At 42.9% G+C, this 25,492-nt stretch overlaps 1 protein-coding gene across 5 annotated transcripts in view; it reads right to left on the reverse strand.

Moving 5' to 3' along the window:
- Positions 1 to 25,492, reverse strand: part of LOC117521436 (calcium/calmodulin-dependent 3',5'-cyclic nucleotide phosphodiesterase 1C-like) — a 303,704-nt gene that overhangs the window by 19,145 nt on the left and 259,067 nt on the right. For all 5 annotated transcript variants that reach the window (XM_034182731.1, XM_034182730.1, XM_034182732.1 and 2 more), the window contains 5 exons: positions 11,936 to 12,056; positions 10,963 to 11,044; positions 10,691 to 10,811; positions 7,803 to 7,978; positions 5,174 to 5,407 (listed from right to left, as the gene is read on the reverse strand). In XM_034182731.1, the coding sequence (XP_034038622.1) occupies positions 5,174 to 5,407; positions 7,803 to 7,978; positions 10,691 to 10,811; positions 10,963 to 11,044; positions 11,936 to 12,056 (734 nt within the window). The remainder of the gene's footprint in view (positions 1 to 5,173; positions 5,408 to 7,802; positions 7,979 to 10,690; positions 10,812 to 10,962; positions 11,045 to 11,935; positions 12,057 to 25,492) is intronic.

The raw sequence follows: 25,492 nt of genomic DNA on the forward strand, positions 1-25,492 counted from the left end.
AATCACAGGGGGCGGGGTCGCCCCCCCCCCCCCCCAAAAAAAATAGTGCGCACCGGAGGAGACGTGCGCTCCTGGAAAGCTCGTGTATTTACGCTGCACCGTTGTAAGAGACTGACCAAGAGTGAAGAGTGATGACGGTATTTTTTAAAATTATTATTTGAATGTATAGACGCTTGAGGGAGCGTGCAATTGGCATGCTGACAGCAGGAATGTCAACCAGAGCTGTTGCTCGTGTATTGAATGTTCATTTCTCTACCATAAGCCGTCTCCAAAGGCGTTTCAGAGAATTTGGCAGTACATCCAACCAGCCTCACAACCGCAGACCACGTGTAACCACACCAGCCCAGGACCTCCACATCCAGCATGTTCACCTCCAAGATCGTCTGAGACCAGCCACTCGGACAGCTGCTGGAACAATCGCTTTGCATAACCAAAGAATTTTTGCACAAACTGTCAGAAACCGTCTCAGGGAAGCTCATCTGCATGCTCGTCGTCCTCATCGGGGTCTCGACCTGACTCCAGTTCGTCGTCATAACCGACTTGAGTGGGCAAATGCTCACATTCGCTGGCGTTCGGCATGTTGGAGAGGTGTTCTCTTCACGGATGATGCGAAGGAGATGTGTTGCACTGCATGAGGCAAATGGTGGTCACACCAGATACTGACTGGTATCCCCCCCCCCCAATAAAACAAAACTGCACCTTTCAGAGTGGCCTTTTATTGTGGGGCAGTCTAAGGCACACCTGTGCACTAATCATGGTGTCTAATCAGCATCTTGATATGGCACACCTGTGAGGTGGGATGGATTATCTCAGCAAAGGAGAAGTGCTCATTATCACAGATTTCGACTGGTTTGTGAACAATATTTGAGGGAAATGGTGATATTGTGTATGTGGAAAAAGTTTTAGATCTTTGAGTTCATCTCATACAAAATGGGAGCAAAACCAAAAGTGTTGCGTTTATATTTTTGTTGAGTATATATATATATATATATAGTCATTTAAACTTGTAATTTCGTCAAAATATGTAATTGCCTTTAATGTTATCAGGATGCCCTCTCATGGCGCCGGGTCTGCGTTTTGTACTATGATCAAGGTGAAATGACAGTGAAAGTGTGTGTTTAGTTAGGTGTGTGTTCATGGTGTTTAGGTGTATAGTATTTGTTCATTGGGGGTTCGGTATGGACGGGTGGGTGTGCGTGTTTGGGGGTGGATTCGTCGGGCCAATAGTGGGCTGGTCCAGAGGAAAAATGCCAGGGCCGAAATTTGTTCCCAGTCTGACCCTGCCATCAGCTGAGGGACAAGGAGGAGGAAATGGATGTCCTACCACAGAAGATGGATATTACAGGACAGGAGATACGTAAGACGGGCATGATTCGCAAAGAGATGGAGGCTGAGCTGGATGACGTGAAGGCAGAGGGCTCCAAGGAGAGGAAGCTGAGGGAGCACAGTGAAGTTTATGCCAAGCAGCTGGAGGAGGAGTTGCAGAACCTCAAGTCTCAACAGGGGCGAGGAGGAGTGGCTGGAGGAGCTGAGTCTCAGCAAGAGATGTCACGCTTGAAAGCAGAGCTTGATAAGAAGGTTTTGTTCTATGAGGAGGAGCTGTCAAGGAAAGACTGCACCCACTCCAATGAGCTCAAGAACCTACGTAAAGAACTTCGTGATTCTGAGGGCCAGTATTTTGCAGTCCACAAAGAGCTGCTTCAACTGAGAGACAAGCTGGAGAAGACCAACAGGGACAGACAAACTGAGATGGATGAGGCTGTAGCAACTCTAAAGGAGACTTATGAGAGGGAGAAGAACATCCTGACAGAAGAGAACTGTAAACTGACAGCAGAGACCGACAAGTTGTGTTCATTTGTCGACCAGCTGACGTCTCAGAACAGACAGCTTGAGGAGGATGTTCAGGATTTATGTTCTAAAAAGGAGAGTGTCATTCACTGGGAGGCTCAGATTGCAGAAATCATTCAGTGGGTTAGTGATAAGAAAGATGCTCGTGGTTACCTTCAGGCTTTGGCCACCAAGATAACAGAGGAACTGGAAACACTGAGGAACTCTGGTCTGGGAGCCAGACCTCTGGATCCTCTGTGGAAGGTGTGTCACAGTCAGAAGTTGGACATGTCTGCTCGTCTGGAGCTGCAGTTGGCCTTGGACGCTGAGATCAGAGCCAAACAGCTCTTTCAGAAAGAGCTGCAAAAAGTCAAAGCTGCCAACATTGCCTTTGAAAGTAAGCTGAAGGAATCGGAGGAGCAGAAGAGGGACATGTATGAACAGCTGGAGAATCTGAAGAAGGAGGTGGAGGAGAGCCGCTCCCACTCTGACAAAGGTCTCAAGCTTCCAGACTTCCAGGACTCCATCTTTGAATATTTCAACACATCCCCTGTGGCCCCAGACCTCACCTTCAGGAGCACAGAGATGGACACCACTAATCAGAAATCAGAGACCATTCCTCCCTCACCCTCCAACATCTCTGAACATGAGGAAGAAAAAGCAGTGCCCATCCCAGCAGGCCCCTCCCCCTCTTACCAGAGTGCAGCACTGACAACACTCAAGCCAAAACCACATCAGCTGAGCATCAAGACATTTTTCAGTCCAACCCAGTGCGCACACCCTGATGGTGGGACAGATGCGTCAGAGCTACACGTGTGAAGTGTGCTCCTTTATCTGCCATGTTTCCTGTAAAGACCATGCTCCTCAGGTCTGTCCAGTCCCTGCAGAGCAGGCCAACAGGCCTCAGGGAATCGATGTGCAGAGAGGCATCGGTACCACCTACAAGGGCTATGTCAGGTTTTGCCACACAATGCCTCACTGAAACGCTTCGTGAACACACCACTGGCATGCTGGATGGTGGTTTGACAGCATGGAACATAGCCAGAAGTTTAAATGTTCATGATTTGACTATCAGCTGGTTAAGGAAGAGGCTCCGTGACAGAGAGGACACATGACAGACCCATAGAGCACCTACGGGATATTCTGAATTCTGTGTTTGTGTTCATATCCTGATACTGCACACTGTTGTTCAACTCCAGAATGCCTTGAGGGAGGAATGGCAGGCCATTAAACCACTCATCTCGCCTCGTCTCTGCTCCTGCAGTCAAACATCTGCTTCACAATCAAAACTCGTGGCTGAAAAAAAGTAAAGTACTCTGCTACGCTTTAGCAGTGTTTTAAAGTGTTATATGGCTGGGGGGGCCTGGCTGCTGGTTTGTTTCTGTTTTTTGGTTTTCCTCCCAGGTGGCTTGCGTTTGGGACTGAGTGGCTGTGTTGCTGAGGCTGTCAGGACCTCACCCTGATCACCTGCGACTCGTCAGGACTCACAGCTGTGGTGCATCTGGATGGATTGGAACATGTTGGCATTTAAGACTGGAGTGCACAGTGTGTATTTGCCAGAGACTCGACCTTGTGACCAGACGGGTGAGATCGTCGTCTTGGGAGCCATCTCATCAACAGCGGATGCTGAGAACGTCCAGGTTTGATGCACAGTCTGTGAAAGAGGAGGGGGTGAGGTCTCACGCTCGTCAGCACACTTCCTGAGGTACGTTAGATTTTGTGACTAACAGTTATACAGTCAGTAAATGTGGTGTCCCTCACACCTTATTGTATTGAGCTGTTTGTTAGTCATGTATCAGCTTCCACTGCAGTGGAGTTTTGTGAACGGGATGTTCCATGCCTGCAGGTTGGGAAGCTGATCAGTAATCAAGCCAGGAAGTGTTTGCTGTTTGTACACCTTTAAGTGTTCTGTGTGTAGAGTGTGGACTCACATAATGGTTCCTTCTTTCACAGACTCGGTTGTTGCGGCCACCTGGGGGGTGTCGGCGGGGTCCTTGGGTCCGAAACAGCTTCTGGCTCCGGACCGTTAGCGCTGCTGGGAGCGCACCACACCAGGCCGCACCTTTTTGTTATTTTATCACTGTTATGTATTAAATTCAGTTAGCCTTTGTACCGTGCTCTGCTTATTTCATACTGGGTCCTTCAAACGCTGGTCGGTTCTCCGAGCTGCGTCCGACACATAACATTAAAGTCTGTTTTTAAAAGATTTTTTTGTCTGTTACATCGCATCGCTAATGTCTGTTTTTATTCCAAAGCCTCATTTAAACTTCAGTGTTTAACAACTGATGCTGAACACAGAGCAGGTTGACGATTTCATTCGGGGGTGTTCAGGTTACTGTAACAGTAGTAACAATATGAACAATATCACATTCACCCCTGATGTTTGGGTGAATGTGGGGCATTGTTGTAAAGCACTTTGAGCGTCTGATGCAGAAGGAAAAGCACTATATAAATGCAGTCCATTTGCCATTTATAAAAAACAAAAACATAAATTTAGCGGAACAAGATGAAAATTTCAGGAGATGTTCAGAAAAAGTGCAGATCACATTCTAAAAACCCCTAAAAATCCCCCTTGTGGTTTTTTCAAAATCCAAGAGGGCATCCAGAGTTGCCACCATTTCACTTAGTTTTACATAATTTTGCTTCTGGAAAGGTTATAAGAGCCTAATATAAGTGTCTAAATGTATTTATTAAGACACAAGAAACTTTGCAATGATCTTGTGGTTTTGAGTATTGGAAATGTCAGAAACAAAGATGTGGCCATATTGGCATCCAAAGTCACTACCATCCAGCCAGCCAGCCAGCCAGCCAGCCAGCCATCCATCCATCCATCCATCCATCCATCCATCCATCCATCCATCCATCCATCCATCCATCCATCCATCCATCCATCCATCCATCCATCCGTTACACCTGCTTACTCCAATTAAGGGTCATGGCCATATTTGAATCCAAATGGCTGCAGTTTTATTATTATTTTTTTAATGAACATGCTTATTAATATGTAAGAAACATAGCTATTGAGGATACTTTTCTATGCCACAAGGGGGATTTTCAGGGATTTTTAACATGTGATTCTATGCTTTTATTTTGTCTTCTGGGCCCAGCCTGGAAATTTCAACTTGTTCTGCAAAATTTCAATAATGTGGCCATTTTTTAAAATAATCTTGGACTAATATGTTAAAATGACATGCCACAATATACAACATCTGCTTTTATCTGTGGGTCAAGGACTTACTTTAATGTTGATATGTTTCAAGAATTTATTTGTATTTCCACAGATATATGGAGTCCTGTGTTTTAAAACCAGGGCATACACCAGGTTTGCATAGGTAAAGTAGCGTACCGTTGTGTAGCGGGGGAGTCCTGTGTGTCGTGTTCCCAGCAGGTGGTGACTGATCTGTTTCCTCTGTGTTACCAGATGGTGGTCTGTTGATCGCCCCTGACTCTGGCTTCTCTCCTTCCGCTGTGTCTTCTTTTGATTCTGCATGTTCTGTCTCAGGTTTGACCACCTGGGGATCCGTGGCATCTTCTTGTTGGGCTTGCTCCTCAGCATCCTTTCTTGCTCTTTCTTCTGCTTCTGAAGCCACATGGAGAGACGTTGACAAGGTATACTGGCATTAGATGACTGAAAAAACTAATGGATGTCCATTTAAGTGGCTGTTAAACAATAATTTAACCACAAAACCACAAGACAACTGTGCTGTACTTTAACAACTGTGAAACTGAAACAGACCAGTGCACTGAGAGATTAATTTAATTTAATGAATAAAGCATTTTATTGCCAGTGGACACTATGAGACTGAACACTGCAAGATCACTGGTGAGAACGAAGACATAACCACCATAACTTTGGCAGAGTAAAAGCTTCTTCAGTGACTCAATGACAGTGATATTTTTTCAGTTGTTTTTGTTGGTTGATTTCCTACCAGAATTTTTCAAAAAGCTTAGTATTTTGCAGAATTGGGCTTTAAGGGGTTGGAGAGTTGAAACATGGGTGTGGTTAACATTCTTCTTGTGCCTTGAAGAAGGAATGAGCAAAACTGAGAGCTCTACTGATGAATTTTATTTGTTCATTAGTTGTGTGATATTTTAGGACAGGGAGAAACCAATGAGATATTTTCAGATCATTTTCTCACTTTCTTAAAACTAGATAATTGTACAAGTATTTGTGGGCATGAAGACAGAAAGATTACAGGAATCTGACATTTCACCCAAGTAACTGACCTATGGCTGACCTTTGCTAGTGAAATTTTGGATACCAAATGTAGGAAAGACATGTGGAGGAATTTGCGCGTCGGGACGGAGCCGCATGGCGCAGAACAAAAAGCAACGCCATGATGAAGCCTCACAGGACATGTTGTGGCATGTCCAGCTCGTCCACAATTTCTCGGATAGTCACACGACTGAAAAGCCACCGAAAGCCATCTGAATCCTCTGAATGGTGCAAGAGCTGGGCATGTTAGAACATGTCCTGTGAGACCAACACGGAGGTGCTTTTGTCCCGCGCCATGAGCGGCTCCGTGGCAAATTCCTCCGCTCCTCCTTCCATGACAAAGACTCCTGTAACAGTGGAATGTGCCGAAAAAGTGGTATGTCCACTTCTTCTGCCATTTCTGTAGTAGTCAGACGACGTCCCGGATCAACACAGCGTTCAGTTTGGAAATGATCTGGTCATTTCAGCCTGTCAATCGCCGCTCAGAGCGCGGCGTGCCCTCAGCCGCTGTGGGCCGTCTTTAATCCAGTTGTAATGCTCCTTAATCTGTGTGATCCCCATAAGATCTTCACTGAAAGCCATCTGAATTTTCCAAATGGTTTCCACCTGGCTGTCTCTCACAGTTTCTGAAAAAAGTTTGATGCAGTAAAGCGGCAGTCGCTCAGACAATTTCCTGACAATGAAAATCCGCCGAGGAGGCTGGACCACTCCTCCCACAAGGCGTGCTCACAGGCGAATGATGCAACCGACAGGCGTGAAAAAACTCATGCATGCGCACGAAGGTTCAAGCTTGGCTGATGCAAGCGCACATGATTCAAATCCATATAGTTTTTGCAAAAAATAAAAAGGTTGGATTCTTTTCTAACAGACCTTGTATACCACATTTGGTCCAAGTCAGCCTGAACAAAAACCAGGAGCAGCCGAATGAACAACAACATTGAATTTTGGAAATTTTGACCTCATCCAGGGAATTTCAGAGCCCACTTTCACATGTTCGTCATGTTTGGTGCAAATCAAGATGAAAAAATAAAATCATGACTTTTGACCCAATGACACTGGCCCCACTGTGTGACCTTTGAGAAATTTGACTTTGCTCGTCAATTCCAGAACGCAACACCATATGTGTACCAAGCTTAGTACAAATCAGAGTGGGAAAAACAGTTCTGACCTCTGACCCCAAATACCTTGACTCCAGTGACTGACCATTGGTAAATTTAATGTTACCTGTGCAATTCAAAATTTGGTGGATGTTTGTGTGGCAAACCCCCCCTATAATTTCACCTTTGACCTTCATGATCTTGACCTTTGCCAAAACATATCCTTTAAGGCAGAGCTATCCAACTCGTTACAGAAAGGGCTGAGAGGGAGCAGCTTTTCTTTGCAGCCACTGACTCCACCAGGTGATTTCACTGATGACCATCACTTTGAGCAGATGGAATCAGTTAATCAGTGAAATCACCTGGTGGAGTGGGTGGTTGCAAAGAAAAGCTGCGCCCACTCAGTCCTTTCTGGAACAAGTTGAATACCCCTGCTTTAGGGAAATTCTGGGGTTGGCCTTCATCCACATACCAATTTGGTGGAAATCTGACAAAAGGACCACAGAGTTGCAGGTTAACAAACAGACAGACAGACTTTGCCCAAATTACATAGTATGACAGGTTGTTATGGGCCTTGATGGAGGAATGCGCTTTGAATACTGACTCAACTTCCTGTCATTACTCCCCAGATACTGCAACTGGTTGAAATTGACGTACTGTACCTTTACTAGCCTGTGCTTTCCATCTTTCTCTGTTCTGATACACCTCTTCACTCCACAGCGCCTTGAAGTTCTTCATGTCCACCGACAGCAAGGCGTTCGGGCCTGACGAGCTGCTCTCGGAGCCTGTGCTCTTCACAGTTTGCCTCTTGTCATCATCTGAGGTAATACTGTTGAGGCTGGACACAACAAAATAATCAGACATCCTTACAAAGCAGGAGCCTTTAAAATGAAATTTAAGAAAAAGATGCACAAGTGGCTGAGAGCAGGCAGAGGGAACCAGAAAAGACGTCGTGAGAGGTGATTGAAAACAGCTATAAATGCTGCAAAAAGGGGTAGTTTGTGCACACCTGTGAGCACTCGAGTGTGCATACGCACAAAAAGAAAGCGTTGTGGAAAGACTCTGACAGGCGTCTCGCTGAGTAACGGTAATGACTGCTGTCTGGGTGAATGGGGGTGCTGACAAACAGCTGTTACAGATGATGCCAGAATCCACAAGTACGCCTTCAGTTTCCCATGAGCACATTTAATAAGATGCAAAACTGAGACAAATATCCCTTTTTAAAAAAAAATTATTCTTTGGGCAGTTTAACTTTCAATACAGTAATATAAGACCAAGTGGAGCTCGCTTTCTCAGCTGGCTGCTTTCAGTGATTTAAATTGCTCACTGATTTTTATTGAAGGTTTATAGCTTAACATATCCTCAAAGCCACAGTTTCATAATTGCAAGTAGAAGCTCTCTGGTGACCTATGTTAGCTTGCTGAAAAAAATGTAGTACGCCCCTGTTAAATCACATAATATCACACAAAAAATTACTTAGAGCTTAAGTGTTCAGGCTATTAATTTATTCAGTGAATACGTGACTCACATCATTCTGTAATAGGTGTAATATTGTGTTTGTCCATTCAACACTGAGGCCCACTCACGGTCACAGATTGGAAAGAACCCTGTCGAAAATGTCAATTTCAAGGTGAACGGGAGGCACATTTGCATGCACAGAAGTGCAATACTCAGTGGAGTTTTAAACATCTGTTTTAATACTGCAGTTAGATATGCCAATAACCTAGAAAATCTCTGAAGGCTTAATTACATCATTTTGCTATCAACAATAAACGGTTAGTGAATAAATGCAAATTCCAGCCAGACAACCAACAAATTTAATCAAACTAGTTAATTCTGTGAAGAAGAGTGGTCAAATGCAACCACAATTCTGTCAGGAACATCTTGTTGTTGCACTATAAGCGTCCAGTTGAGGCGGAACTTTCTAGGGGATATTCAGCCAAATACTGTACAGTGCATCGAGAAAGTATTCACAGCACTTCACGTTTTACACATTTTGTTATGTTACAGCCTTATTCCAAATGGATGAAATCCATTTTTTTCTTCAAAATTCTACACACAATACCCCATAATGACAATGAGAAAAAAGGTTTTTTTTGAGACACCAGCTCCTCAGTGTTAGATATATTTCTGTGTTTAATTATGGTTTTCTTTATTTGTTTTCTGTATTTCTTTTGGTATTAAGGTAGTTATTATATTTAGGGTTATATTTTTAGTTTAATTCTTATTCTCACTTTCCTTTGTTCTTTCTTGGTATGTGCATGTAGAACTGGATTTAACCGGTTTGTACCACTTAGGATAAAGAGAGTTAGATTACAATTATAAATTGTAATATAATATAATATAATATAATAAATTGTAAACTATAATAAATTGTAGTTAGGGCTGGATCAGGTGACCCTGAACCATCCCTTAGTTATGCTGCTATAGACGTAGACTGCTGGGGGGTTCCCATGATGCACTGTTTCTTTCTCTTTTTGCTCTGTATGCACCACTCTGCATTTAATCATTAGTGATCGATCTCTGCTCCCCTCCACAGCATGTCTTTTTCCTGGTTCTCTCCCTCAGCCCCAACCAGTCCCAGCAGAAGACTGCCCCTCCCTGAGCCTGGTTCTGCTGGAGGTTTCTTCCTGTTAAAAGGGAGTTTTTCCTTCCCACTGTAGCCAAGTGCTTGCTCACAGGGGGTCGTTTTGACCGTTGGGGTTTTACATCATTATTGTATGGCCTTGCCTTACAATATAAAGCGCCTTGGGGCAACTGTTTGTTGTGATTTGGCGCTATATAAAAAAAAATTGATTGATTGATTGATTGATAAATCATATGTCTCTCGTTATTGTGTGGGCCTCAGGCAGGGTGATGGACCTTCCTTGAATGCCCACGGGGACCAAGAACAGAAGAATTTTGCGAAATAAGGTCCGCCCCTGTTACGCATATGTAATCCTGTATAAAAACTGCTTGTATCCATTGTCCGGGGTTTCTGTAAGAGCGGATCTTGTCTGTAAGAGAAGTTCTTGCAGGGCCCAGGCCTGATTATTTTTGCTGTGACTTTGATTAAATTTAAAAGTGCGGAATAGTTTGAGTTTGTGCTTTGACAGGGGTTGTATTACAGAAAGAACTGGGGGAAGAATTAACATTAGTATTGAAGACCCCAGTGGGTGGAGAAGGCTAAGGGGTCATCCGCATTTCACCTGTCTGTTGCAGGTAACTTTTTAGAGGTTGAAGTGGACTGCCTGAATGGTTACCATCCATGTCTCAAGGCGGTTCTGTGGTTTGGTGCGTGTGGTAATGTGCGGAATCAGAACGTGCTCACAGACAAGGCCTACCTACTTTAGCTTGCGCTCTCACCAAATGAACTGTACCATGTTGCATTTGGAACTGCACCAAGTCCCAAACTATGGTCCATTTGTTTGGTCTGCTCCAAAGTGCAAATGTTTGCTACCATCTCTCCAAAAGCACCAAATTATTTGAAGGAAAGGGAACATAGTCTAACTGATGGAGATCCACTACATCAAATGACATGTCGCAATGAAGAGGCAGCGCTGCAGCTCACCTTGAGCGCCGAAAACTGGCAAAACTCGAATGAGAGGCCTCGTCGATAAGTGGTGTCACGATTCGTTCAATCATATCTGTCAGCACAGTGAAGGTTGGCACCACGATGAAGTCGATGAAGCCTGGTGTCAAAGATATTAGCATACTGTCAGAACACTTAATCCAACGCTTCCACTCATAACCAAATGTTACCGAATAAGACTGATGAGTAACTATAACCTGTCACTTCCGTCATATGCAGGTGGTGTATTTTTGGGTGAATCAGCAACTCACCAATCTGGGATTGTGCCACCATAGTGGACTTTCGGTCGCACAGTGGAGAGAACGGCAACCCGAGCTCCACCTCTTTGTCCCCCTGGAAACACATGGACTACTTCAATGGAAAAATCTTTCTGTTTTTGTGTGTCTTGACAACTGCAGCCACACACCCGACGTGCACATCTATGAAAAAGCTCTCAACTTGTCTGCCTCAGCTGCCCCAAATGCTTTTGAGCTGCAAACGTGTTTCATTTTCGCTGGTGATTTGTGACAAACAGATGAGACGAGGAGCCGACGGCAGTGTTCTTAGACAAGCTATTTTATCAGCGAATCATTCCCCTGGAGACAAAAGTCTTGTGAAAGCAGCCTCGCTAACAATAGCACTGATAATGAGAACAATGTGGATTAAAAATGGAAGCAATTAAAGCACCAACCCACCAGTTAACAGACTGCACTTCTTGTTGACGTTTACAAATATACTTTTCATTATTTATGGGCAAATGCATTTATTTTTATTAAAGATGTGATGTTCCTCAATTTAATCCAACACGGCACATACCGCAGCTACATTTTGTAAAAACGCCATAAAAATTGTGCTGGTAATTTTAAGTGTGAGCAAATAAGATAAAAAAAAAGACAGAACATCTCACAAACAAAAAGTGCCTGGAGACATCCAGTTGTCTCGCATATTAGAATAATTATTCACTATAAAAGCAGTTTATTCTTGAGAACGTAGAAATACTGCTAGCAAAAGTCTTATGGACTTATGGAGGAATGATTGTAAACACACACACACACTCAACCTTGGCCAAAACACTTTATGATGTTCCTGTCTGAATCAAACCGAGGATCTTCTGGTGAAAAGCTCTTGTCACTAATCTCTAGTCCATCACCTCCTCCTTCCTCACCTAATATAAATCCTCATTTTGCAGAAAGCACACACTCAATGCCACGCCTACAATGCGACTTGGCAGGTACACTCACTCACCTGTCTGAAGAACTCTTCTAACAGGGAGGTGGTCCAGCGGTAGTGGAGGTCCCAGCGTTTGGCTGGGTGGCTGATGTCTGCTGTGTGCAACAGCAGCGACAGAGCCTTCGGTTTGTCAATGCTGCAAAACAGGAGATGCAAAATGTTACAAAGTGAAGGCCAACAGAAAGCTATTTGTAGCACAATACTGTCTTGGGGTTGGTTGGCAGTTCCGTGCTAATGCACTATACCCATTGTAATTTGCATTTGATCAAAGGCCTCTTTATGCCATATGGCTACATTATTCTGTTGTGAATTAGTTGTAGCTTTAAGTGCCACAGATGCTCATAAATTAGAGCCGGAGTTGGATGAAATAAATGAGTGTTGTGTAATGTGCAGCAAAATGTTTTAAACATAGTTAAGACAATATATATATATACTGCATGGTGGCCAACTGCATCACACAAAAACATTTGAATATAATGCACTGTTATCAAATGTGCAAAATGCAACTACTCTGAGAATGGGGCAGCGCAGTCTAGTTGCATGATATCATGGGATATGACCACATTTGGGAACAGCCTGATAGTGGACAACACAAACACAGCATCACTTTACATGGAAAAATGGTGCACTGTTTTGTTTTCAGCTGCAACGACTGAAGCAGTTGTGAAAGTGCCGTTTTTTTCTGTTCCCAGTGGAGAAGGGAACACTAGGCAAATGGAAGCGGTTGTGTCGGTAAGTTTTAGTGAGATTTAATGAGAACAGTGATAATGGGGCTGTCCCCGGAAGTACAATTTTTGTGTCATATTCTCTTTCATGTAACCTCTTTATCACCCACCCTCAAACCAGAGCATGGTGCCCAGTTGTGGGTCACTGTGTATGAAGGGTTCTGATGGACACGTATCGAAGCAGAGCACAAAAACTACTAACATAGTCAAGATTTTCAATTTCTATCATTATTCTTATTATTCATATTATTATCATTATTATTCTCTCATTATAAAGGCACTCTGGTTGTTTCTGTGGTAAGATTTTCTACAAACACAATTAATCATCAATTATAATTACCAGGGCTGTGCAAAATTCTAAAATTTAGAATTGTAATTTGACATTTTCTTTGGTACCTCAATTCAAAAGTCAACTTAAATTCAAGAACTGAATTTAAATTGAAGAGCCATTTACAGTTCAGTTCAAAATTTTGCACACCCCTGCTGTAGGATACTGGATCAAAGATCAAAAATCATAAGTAGGATCTGGATCATAGGAATAAAAATCAAAGATTAAAAACAAGATCTGCCCCTTGGTCTTGATACACAACAAAACTGAATCAACTTTACAATCATTCAAGATCAACTTCACCAATTGTCACTAAAATCCACTCATAACCTTTTGAGATATCTTGATGACAATTTAACTAAATACATATCTGACTAAGTGACTGACAAACAGTGCCAAAATCACAAACTCCTTGGTGCAGATAAACATCACGTCAAATGCATAAAGTAAACAGAGACATGCAAACATGCACATAGTAAGTCCTACAGTATATAGGCCATAAGGCCCATTGGGCCAGTGCTCATCTCCAGATTCCCTAGCATGAAGCAGATCTGAGTCTACAACTCCCACTGAAAGGGACACCAGTCTGAAGCAGGTTACTTTTCCAGCAAAGGTTGGTATCCATTTACAGCTGGGTAGGCTGAGACAATACAATGTGTCGTCTGAGGTAGCATGAGTAGGATTCAAATCCAGGTCTGCAGATTGGCAGGTCAGTTCCGTATCCACTAAGCTACCTGCTACAACACACATGCATGTGAAAAAAGGCAAAAGGTGAAAAAATAACCAACAGGATCAATTTTTAACCACAGCACCTATGTAGGATATTATGTCTTAAAGTGCACTCTAAGCAGGCCTGGAGTAGGGCTGGGACGACTAATGAAAATCATTAGTCATCTAGTCGGGTACCATTAGTCATCGACTAGTTGTCTAGTTGGCAAGTAAATTTGACATTGAATGAATTAAGCCAATTTTTAATCTTCATGGTGAAAATCAAATTTGACATATTTTAACACGTACAGTATTATTTTAGATGTTACGGGCACTCCAGATGAGGTTAGTGTTGGGCCGGCTAGCAGCCCATTAGCATCAGCTTAGAAACGCTGGCTGTGGAGGACGGCTTTTGGACTGTGGCTAGGCGGAGGAAGGCCCGTAGGGCTTGGTGCCCAGTTGTGGCACCCCGATCACACTCGCCAGTGCGAACTGTGAATCGGTTCTCCCCCTTAGATTTGCCTGATGTGAATTCTCTGAGCCCACAAGTGACTTCCACTCCTGTCTCCAGGCCGAAACACCAGAATTTAGTGATAGGGGATTCTACCACCCGCAAAGTCAGGTTACAGATGCCGGCTGACGTTAAATGTATTCCTGGGGCCAGAGCTCCCGACACTGCATCTCATCTTAGGGTGCTGACGCTGCAGAAGGGAAGACAGACAAAGGAACATGACATGAGATATAGTCACATAGTTATTCATGTTGGCACCAATGATATCAGGATGAAGCACTCAGAGGTTACAAAAATGGACATAGAGAGGACTTGTGACCTTGCCAGAAAGATGTGTCTGCATTGATTAATAGTCTTTGGTCCCCTCCCCTCCCGGGGTACTGATGAGGGGTTTAGCAGGCTGACATCGTTAAATAGGGGGCTGGCGCATTTTTGTAGACAGCAAGCCTTTAGCTTTATTGATAACTGGCCTTCGTTCTGGGGCCACCGTGGCTTGCTGATGCCAGATGGCCTCCTTCCTACTGGGGAAGGCATCGCCATCTTGTCTGCGAACATAGATGGAGCTCTACAGGGAGGGTAACATTAGGAATTTACAGCAGGCCATGGAGCAGGTGATTAGAGACCCTGCAAGACTTATGACAAATGTGGGTGTGGAATCCATTAGCTTAGCGGGAATTTAGTGCAGAAAATCCACTATGGTGATAGTGCAGTTTATTTGCCAGGGAGGGAATTTCAACAAGTTGAGACTGTGACCTGCTTCCGTAGTCGTGTCCATAAAAATCATTGAGGGATATGCTTTCCAAACATAATACCCATTACTATATTGGATGATGTTGAAATTGAGGATGGCCCAGTGGTTGTTCCAGCAATAGCAAAGATTTCGTGTCTGCTACCTACAACGCATGTGGAATGTCTCAAACCTAAACCTACTTCTAGGCATCTTATATATGCTACTCTGGTACCACCCCTAAACCCAAACAGTTCAACTGTCAACCCCACTGAGGTCCTTAGACTGGGTCTCATTAACATAAGATCACTGTTCTCAAAATCATTGTTGATCAATGATCTAATTATTTATCATCACTTAGATATGATTGGGCTATGTGAAACTTGGCTTAAACCTACAGCTGTCCTCCCCTTAAATGAGGCCTGCCCACCAGCATATACATTTAGTCACGTTCCTTGTGATGCGAAGCAAGGCGAATCTAGGTTTAGCTTATTAGCTGTTGGGGGTCACAAATATAACTCATTTGAGCATCTGATTCTTCGGTCTGCTCAGGATATTACACATTGCCAAGGTCAGAAGAATAAAAATCAGCCGTATTACTTTGTCACTGTATATAGGCCTCCTGGCCCATGTTCTGAATTCTTAGATGAATTTGGTGCATTCATCTCTAGCTTGTTAACTAGTGTAGATAACATTCTGATCATTGGTGACTTTAACATTCATATAAATAAGCCTTCTGAACCCCTCTGCAAATAATTTATGGAAATTGTAGATGCATTAGGATTTTGGCAATGCATTCGGGATTCGACGCACATTAGTGAAAATACCCTGGATCTGGTTCTCGCACGTGGTATTGCTGTCACGAATATTGACATCATGCCTCTTACATCAGTGGTGTCTGATCACTCACTTATTAAGTTTACAGTTTCGCTGCCGTGTTTAGTGGAACAACAACATTATATATCATTACGGCGATGCATCAACTCCTCAACTAAGACTGAACTTGAAGCTAGACTGCCTGATGTCTTAGCTTCACATCTGACAAATACCCCAGTCAGTAGACAGACTTGTGGATAGTTTAAACTCAGTGCTCAAACTACACTCGACATGAGTGCACCACCTGTGTTAAAACCACGCTCCCCCAAATCACAGTCACCTTGGTTCAATGATTATCTGCATGACCTCAAGCATAAAGCAAGAGGTCTAGAACGGAAATGGCGTCATTCAAAATTAGAAGTATTTCACCTTGCGTGGCGTGATGCTATCTTAGACTATAAGCATGCATTATTGGCTACAAAGCGGACCTACTACTCTGATTTGATCAACAAAAACAAGCATAACTCAAAGTTCTTGTTCGACACGGTGGCAACACTCATGCATGGACAACCACCTGTAGTTTGCTCTCCTTTTACAGCACAAGATTTCCTGGATTACTTTGGGAAGAAAATAGAAGACATCAGGTTAAACATATCCTGACATGCCTTAACCCAGCCACTACACCCTGCTATTCAGGTGGGCACCATTACTGAGGTAATACCTAGATTTAAAGAATTTGATAGTATCTCACTAGGCATGCTGACAAAACTCGTAATGTCAACAAAAAGCACAACCTGTTTATTTGATCCTGTATCAACTAAACTGTTTAAGGACCTGTGGATCTGTTCCTAAATGTTTCAAATCTGCAGTGATTAAACCATTCCTGAAGAAACCTAATCTTGACCCTAGTGTATTGAAAAACTATCGGCCGATATCAAATCTATCATTTTGCTCTAAAATTCTGGAAAAAGTGGTGTCACGGCAGCTCGTAGACTATCTTACTGAGAATAATCTCTTTGAGCCACTGCAGTCTGCTTTTAGAAAATATCATTCCACAGAGACGGCTCTCACTAAAGTGGTGAATGATCTTCTGCTTACAATGGATTTGGACACCACAACGGTTCTGTTGCTGTTAGATCTCAGTGCTGCATTTGATACAGTGGCTCACCATACTTGATAGGCTGGAAAATCATTTTGGGATTACTGGGAGTGCCCTTGCATGGCTGACGTCATACTTGACCAGTTGTTCTCACTGTGTTTTGTACAGTAACACTACCTCTAACCTTAGTGACATGAAATTTGGGGTTCCACAGGGGTCTGTCTTAGGCCCCCTCCTTTTCTCCCTTTATATAGCACCCCTTGGGCACATATTGCGGTGTTTTGGGATTACCTTTTACTGCTATGCAGATGATACTCAGTTATACATGCCGATAACTGCTGGTAATCTCGTTCACATAAAATCCTTAGAAGATTGCCTTGCAGCAGTGAGAAGTAGGATGTCTAGAAACTTCCTACTTTTAAACACTGATAAGACTGAAATGATGGTTCATTGTCCAGTGAGACATCTGCATCAATTTGACCAGTTAACGCTCAGTCTCGGCTCGGGTGTCATACATCACACTGACAAAGTGAGGAACCCTGGGGTAATTTTTGATCCTTCATTGTCCTTTGGCCTCCACATTAGAAATATTACTAGCACTGCTTTCTTCCACCTGCAAAATATAGCGAAGATTTGTCCCATCCTGTCTTTGGCTGATGCTGAGACCCTGATCCATGCATTTATCTAGATTGGACTACTGCAATGTTCTATTTTCTGGTTTACCGCAGTCTAGCATTAGGGGTCTCCAGTTGCTTCAAAATGCTGCAGCCAGACTTTTGACACTAAGCAGGAAGTACAACTACATTACACTCATTTTGGGATCCCTTCACTGGCTTCTTGTCCCAGTGACATCAGATTTTAAGGTTCTGCTACTAACCTATAAAATTATTCATGGACTGGCACCTCCCTACCTAGCTGACCTAATTAAACCTTACGTACCGGCCTGGGCTTTACGTTCTCAGGGTGCAGGACTACTTTGTGTCCCTAAGGTGAATAAGAAGTCTGTGGGTCACAGAGCTTTCTCTTATCGTGCCCCTGTTTTGTGGAATGATCTCCCTGCGTCAACAATCACATTCTGTGGAGATTTTCAAGTCCAGACTTAAGACACACTTATTTTCCCTTTCATATGGCTAGCATGCTGGTATAGTTTTGTTTACGCTTTTTACTCTTTTAATTCATTTATTAGTAATTGGAGTGGGCTGCGGCATCAACTTTACCTAAATTCTGGGTCTTTTAGTAAAGTTTAGGGCTAGTGGCCGGCGATCACCTTAGTATTTCTCTGTTTTTCTTGTTGTTTAATGCTGGCAAATTATACAGTATTTCTTGTCTTTCTGATGCTTGATTCTGTTTTTTCTCTCTGTTTAAGGTGCAGCTCCATCCAGAGATGGGAGTTGTATTCGTGTTGGCGATCCTCCTGTCCTGTGTGCCAATAGCATTTCTTGTAAATTTGTCCGTGAAGTGTTCTGTAATTTATGTCTGTATCATGGCCCAAGCAGAGGGTCAGCCCTTTGAGTCTGGTCTGCTTGAGGTTTCTTCCTCAGATGGAGTTTTTCCTTACCACTGTTGCTCTGGGGGTTGGTAAAGCGCTTCTGTGTGAAACCCTTTGAGGCAACTCTGTTGTGATTTGGCACTATATAAATGAAAATAAATTGAAATTATAAGCACAAAATCACAAATACAAAAAAACAGCATTAGCATGAAGACAATACCTGCATTAATTTACTAGGCATAGACTACCCGTCTGAGCTGGCTAAAGCACCTTGACACTTGTATTTAACCCCCGCACTACCGCGCAATCTGTCGTGCCAATACGATTTGCTTTGTCTCACTGAATGTCGCGCTTTCTGCTGCTGGATGCTACATTATATTTAAAGTAATTATTTGGTAGCGGATTAATCATTTGCTCTCAGAACTGGGCGGATGAAACCACCTCCAATCACTCCAGAATCATAGAGGAACTTTCTACAGCTTACCTCAAAGATACCTTGATAGTTGCACAAATTTGGTCCCGCACTGGCAAGCAATCTGCCATGCCAGAGAGTAAACTTGGTGTAAACTGTGGTCGGCTGTGTGCAAGTGCACAAAGAAAAGTTTGAAATGTTCAAAATCTCTAACACTGAACGATTATGACGAGATGTTAAATTTATCATAAACATAATTTTACAGATGCTCACAACAAGGAATGAAAAAGCAACTGTTTTACCAAGCTATTACAATATTATAAATAATTACCTTTGAGATGATTCCAAATGCGTTCTCCACGTCATGAAGCACACAAGAGAGCTGCAGCTGTAGAAAATTCCTTTGTGATTCCGGAGCGATTAGAGGTGGTTTCATCAGCCACGTTTTGAGAGGAAATGATTAATCCACTACAAGAATTATTATTTTATATAATGTAGCATCCAGCGGCACAAAGCGCGACATCCAGCGGGACAAATCTGGTTGCACTGGCATGACAAATTCCACAGCAGTGTGGGGGTTAAATGTGTGCAAGTGTCAAGGTTCACACACTTTCTTCACAGAGGGAGTGGTGCCAGCTCCGTCAGGTCTATGACTCGCTAACATCCAACTAGTCAACTATTTTTTATTACTCAACTCGTCGGATGTTAGCTACTCGTAGTCAACTATTACGACTAGTCATCTCATACCTAGCCTGGAGCAGGCTAGATTAAATTACTCCACATTAGACACCAGTCAACATTCCTCCTTTTGACAGACTGCAATCTTGCGTGCATGTGCACGCACACGAGTGTGCGCCCTATAGAGTAGCTTGGTGATTACATTCTCTGCAGCTCTCTCTGGTTCTCCCATTCACATGTCTGGGAACCATCACATTAAGTCAAAGGTTGTGCTAAAATGAAGGATGGCGTTGCCTATTTAGCAGTTTCCTGTCGTCCCAGTGATCTGCATGATCGCAGTGAAAAGGCTCCTCTGACGGTCAACGACTTCTCCACAGGCTTCTCTTGTTTTTTTGTGTGTTGTTGCTACTACATCAGCAGTGATGACTCAGGGTTTCCACGTCATGTGATAGTGTGACTGATGGCTCCGTCTCCCAGCTGTAGCTCTGTACTTGCACGCACAGCAGTATTAATACAGCTACCAGTCACTGCAGAGCAGGGCTCACAAACATCCACTGCCTGGTTTATGGTGGAGAGCTTTTTTTTTTTCATTTCAGATTAAATGAAATTATCATGACAAATTAGCTTCTGGGTTGAGAATTTAACCCTTGGACGGCCAACTAAGAGATTTCATACAACCACTTTTGTCACATTCGTAGTGAATGACAAGCCGATGTCAAAAGTAATATGCTCAGCCACACAAGTCACAAATCACAAATCACATATACACACACTGTTACCAATGAACATGGGGGCGTCTGTGACTGACGTGGCCACGCTTGGTAGAATTTAAGGGTGAAAGGCATCTTGACCTGTCAAACAAAATGGAGGAGATAATTTATACAATTGCGCTCCAGTGAAGTCCTATATAGATGCCTTTATGGTGTCAAATCTTGTGCGTAATCACATTCTTGCTGGGGAGGCTGAGATTTCATTGTCAGTGTAAACAAGCGTTTGCGGGTGGTGGAATGGACAAACAACAAGCAACTTGTTTGCAACATTGCGTCATTATGGAGGTGAGTTCAACCAAAATATAATTTAGGTGTTTAACTAAGATCATTCTGAGTCTTTAATGTGAGTTTTATTTTTTAAAAAAAGCGTGTTACTATTAGGGTTGAATGTTGAGAACTGGTTCTTTTCGGGTATCCTTAAGAAACCATCCATCGACATCAATAGCCTTTTTGCTTAATGATTCCCTTATCGGTCCTTCAGAGTGGCCATTGTTTTTGGGGGTGTTTGTCAGCAAAATGATCATTTCTCTACATTGATTACAGATCCTACTGTTGTGTGTTGGGGGGGGGGGGGGGTTTGGCTGGACAAGGTTGGGTTGTTTTGTGTTTATTTTCCTTCCCAGGTGATTTGGGGCTGTTCTCTGAGGAAAATGTGCTGCAGAAGAGTCTCTCTCCTCTGTTACGATGATTGGCTGCACCTGTTGCATTCTCGTGCGGCTCTCTATCAGGACAATCCACGACACCTGTGATGTTCACGTGTAGATCTGAGGACTTCCAGCTGGTACCAATGTAGTGATGAAGAACTACATTTAAACCAGCAGTGAGTTGGATAAGATGGCCGGAGAATACGACCTTGTGACGACCGTGTGGGGACGCTGAGGGCCGTTTCAGAGTCTGACATCGCGCCTGTGAAGGAGGACGAGGGTGAGAGACAAACGTTGTCAGCACACGACAGAGGTGAATATTCTGAAAAGTTTATCCGTGAATGTAAATTGGCGTTTATACGCAGCTATAAGTAATTATTGGTGGAAATTGTTTGGCGTGCTCCTCATGGCAGTGGCGTGCGGATTAATGATCCTCCACTAGCTGTGAGCAGCAGCCTCTTTGAACTAAGTTTGAAACCAGACCTAAACGTGTAGCTGATAAGTTTGCCTCTAAACAATATTTCGTAGTAATAAGTGTTGAATAAGCTCATCTCTGTTCCTCCTTCGCAGAGTACAGTCTGGGAAAGTCACCTGGGGGGGGGTGTTGGCAGAACTCCTGAGTCCTGAACGTTCGGACTCCGACTGTTGAGACGCTGAGAGACCGCGCCGCCTTTTCACCTCACCAGAACTTTAAGTATTTAGTATTTCATGTATAGCACAAAGGGAGAAAAATAAAGGTGTGTTCTTTTTGGAACTGCTTCTGATTATTTCATGCTGGGTTCAGTCAGATACTGGACCGCTCCTCAATCCGCGTCTTATCCATAACACCCTACAGCGGGTCCATATAATCAACCATTTCTGCAGCGCGGCTTTGCTTTGAACCTTGAACCAATGAAGCAGTGCTTCGATCTGCTGCTTCGTTGGATCTTTGTTTTATTTTGCTTTATCTTAATTTTTCCCCACTAAAGAGCATATGTCTGTGAGTAATATTTACCTTTTTTATGCTAAACCGACCTGTTATGGTCTTCTGAAACAGTTGATAGATGTATTTTATAACTTAAAACGGGACCGATGCTAATGCATTAGCATGTCTATGGCATTTTCAATGTTAAAGTTAGAATTAAGCTGAACCATTATCAAGCCTCCCTCCCCAGCGCGCAAAGGATTCTGGGATACTCTAAAACCGTGAATTGGCCTTGAGGTCCCTCAGTGCTGGACCTTATGCTGCGTTCCAGTTACCTTGGAAGTCATAACTGGGAATGACGTTACACTCGAGGTAAATGCATCCTGTTTTCCACACAGCACCACAAAACGGAAAATAAACCAGATGCTTCCAAGATTTTGGAGTATAAAGTACTACAAAGAAAGAAAAAGGTGATCCAGCAAAGAGTCCTTATAGACGAGAACAGATGGCACAAAGTTACATTAGCATTTTACCGCTCAGTAGAGACTCGTTGTTAACAACATCTACCAGAGTTAGCCAATATTAGTGGATTGTGAATTCGGGGCATGTGGGGTTTGTGGATTACCGACTTCAGGGGGCATTCCTGGGGGATGCACTTGGGAAATTCTGACCTCCAAGTACATGTTAAATGCACCATTATTTACAAATTCTGCATTGTGAAGCAGATAAAATGGTAAATGTACTGCATTTACGTATATAGTGCTTTTCCATCTATATCAGATGCTCAAAATGCTTTACAATAATGCCTCACATTCTCCCCAATGTCAGGGTGCTGCCATACAAGGCGTCTCTACACACCGGGAGCAACTAGGGGATTAAGGACCTTGCCCAAGGGCCCTTAGTGATTTTCCAGTCAGACTGGGATTTGAACCAAGAATCCTCTGGTCTCAAGCCCAACGCTTAACCATTAGACCATCACCTCCCCAGGTGAGCATCTATGATGTCCCCTGGATGGGGCACCTTCATAATTGAAGTTACTTCTCCAGTCATTTACAGCTGGGTGGACTCAGACTAAAGTGATTGGTAGAAAGTAGTGAAAAAGTAATGTTTTTTTTTCTTTCATTACAGCTAAGTTTCCAAAAGGTTATATCAACCAAGTGGTTACCAAGGGAGACTAAGATGAGGAGCATCACTTGCATTGTGAGGAAACATCAGCTTTAACATTTTAGCCATGTGGTCCGTCTATGTGCATAATCCAGCATGCAGGTGAGTGAGCATTTAGGACCCCAGTAGCTGGAGAAGGCCAAGGGGACACCTCCTTTATCTAACTGCAGCAGATAGTTATTTTAGAGATGTGGGAATGGACTGGTTGTCTGCCTGGGTTGTTGCCATCCAGGATCCAAAGTAGTTCTGTGGTGTCATGGATGTGGCAAAGTGCAGCAGGACCACATGCTTCCGAACTTGGCTTAACTTCCAAAAGTCTTTGCCCTGAAGTCCCACCGAATGTTTAAGCAATGATGGGCTGTTCATTTCTGGGCCAGCTGCAAGTACTTCAGTTCAAAGTATAAACTGCTTAATATTGCAGTAGCAGGAGTGTCATAAAATGACATACAGTAAATAAGTAACTAAACTCAAACATTGGCAATTCCAAGAAAAGTGTTCCAAAAATGTTACTTTTTTGTGCAGCACACATTATGTCAGATAATACACAAGAGAAAGCAGCTGTTTTTGCCAAATACTGGCATCAGAAGCTGAAAATTTCAGCAATGTCATAAGTGCATCCAGAAAGTGAAAGTTGAATGCAGTAATGTACAGAGACATCCTGGATGAAAACCTGCTCCAGAGCACTCTTGACCTCAGACTGGGGGACGGTTCATCTTTCAGCAGGACAATGACCCTAAGCACACAGCCAAGATATTGACTCAATTTTGGATTAAGGCTGTAACATAACAAAATGTGGAATAATTGAAGTGCTGTGAATACTTTATAGATGCACTGCAGAAAGAAATGAAGGGAGATAACATCTCTCAACCTGTGCTATTAATTTAGACAAGAAAAATACATGGCAGTGCAAAGAGGGAATTACAATTGAATTATGCCCATCGTTGAATGTTTTTGTTTAGTTAAGGTGACCTTGCATACCAAATTTCAAGGTATTACATAGACAAGGCTTCCAAGATTCTGCCCTTGGTGACTACAGTTAGAATTGAAATACTCTGAACTTCAGGCTTGTTTAATGCCTCAGGTATGTGACATTGATGTACAACGCCTTTGTCAAGATATTATGAAAACAAATAAGATTTCCCAGACTCAGCTCCCTGGTGGCCAAAATTAGAATTGAAATACTCTGAATTTCAAACATGTTTAATGTCTGAGCCATGTGACCTTGTGTACCAAGTTTCATGTTGATGTACAAAGACTTTGTCAAGATATTGTGTAGATAAGGTTTCCAAGGCTCAGCCCCCTGGTGGCCAAAATTAGAATTGAAATACTCTGAATTTCAAACATGCTTAATGTCTAAGCCATGTGACCTTGTGTACCAAGTTTCATGTTGATGTACAAAGACTTTGTCAAGATATTGCATAGATAAGGTTTCCAAGTTCAGCCCCCTGGTGGTCAAAATTAGAACTGAAATACTCTGAATTTCAAACAGGTTTAATGTCTATGGTATGTGACCTTGTGTACCAAGTTTCACGTTGATGTACAGACTTAGTCAAGATATTGTGTAGATAAGTTTTCCAAGGCTCAGCCCCCTGGTGGCCAAAATTAGAACTGCACCCAACATTGGGCTTGTCTGAGGTTGTAGTGAGGTGACCTTGTGTACCAAGTTTCAGCTTGGTACTCTTATTGTAAAAATATTATGTCCATCATGGAGAAATACATAAAATTTTGCCAGCTTTGTGTTTTTCAGAGAACATTCATTTGAAATATGATGAACTTGTACTTTTAGATGTGCAAAAAAGTAATTTATTGTTTTTGCTGGTGACATTGCATCTATCAGTGCAAACACCTTTTCCAGCATCCCACAGATAATTTGAATTTGCAAACCCTTCTGTAGGGGGCGCAGTAGAAAAAAAAACAAAAATCCTTCTTGAATCTGGCTTCAGAGGTCAACAAAGGTCACTCTCTATTTGATAGAGGAGAAGGTAAAGCAATTTTCAAACATACCTCACCTGAACCAACAGCTGAACGTGCATTCTAAGTACAAAACTGCATTTTCCTTTAAGGGGAGGTATCGTCCTCTTGCTCAGGATGCATCGATTGCTGCTCTTTGCTTGTACTCACAAATGAATAGTAGGATGATGGTAAACACCGCAGCACCATCAAAATCTATATCTTATTTTAAGGAAAGCAAGTATTTGCTCCTCATTGTTAGCTGTAGCTGCTGCTAAGCGAGCAAAGCTTGCAGCAGTATTTCTGGCACTGGTCATTTTCCCTGCAGGCTGCAAGTATTTCACCCTGTCAAACCCGATGCGATCTGCACCATAACTCTGCAGCAGAACAGCAGCAGCTGAAACTTAGAGTGCTGAGTGAGACTGCATTTACTCTCTTCTGTATATTTACTGTGTAATGCATGAGTGTTAACAGCATACTGATCAATTTCAGTTTTTTTTTTTTTCGTGCTGAGCAAACAACACCTGAGCAACAGGAATTAGTCAATGTGTCCACCTGGATAGTCCTTTGGTTCAGGGGAACACTAAAATATAAATGCGGACATCTATGGAAGTAAAAACTGTGCCATCAGTGTTTGAATTTAAATT

The sequence above is a fragment of the Thalassophryne amazonica genome, chromosome 12 (genome assembly GCF_902500255.1).
Source record: "Thalassophryne amazonica chromosome 12, fThaAma1.1, whole genome shotgun sequence".
NCBI lineage: Eukaryota > Metazoa > Chordata > Actinopteri > Batrachoidiformes > Batrachoididae > Thalassophryne > Thalassophryne amazonica.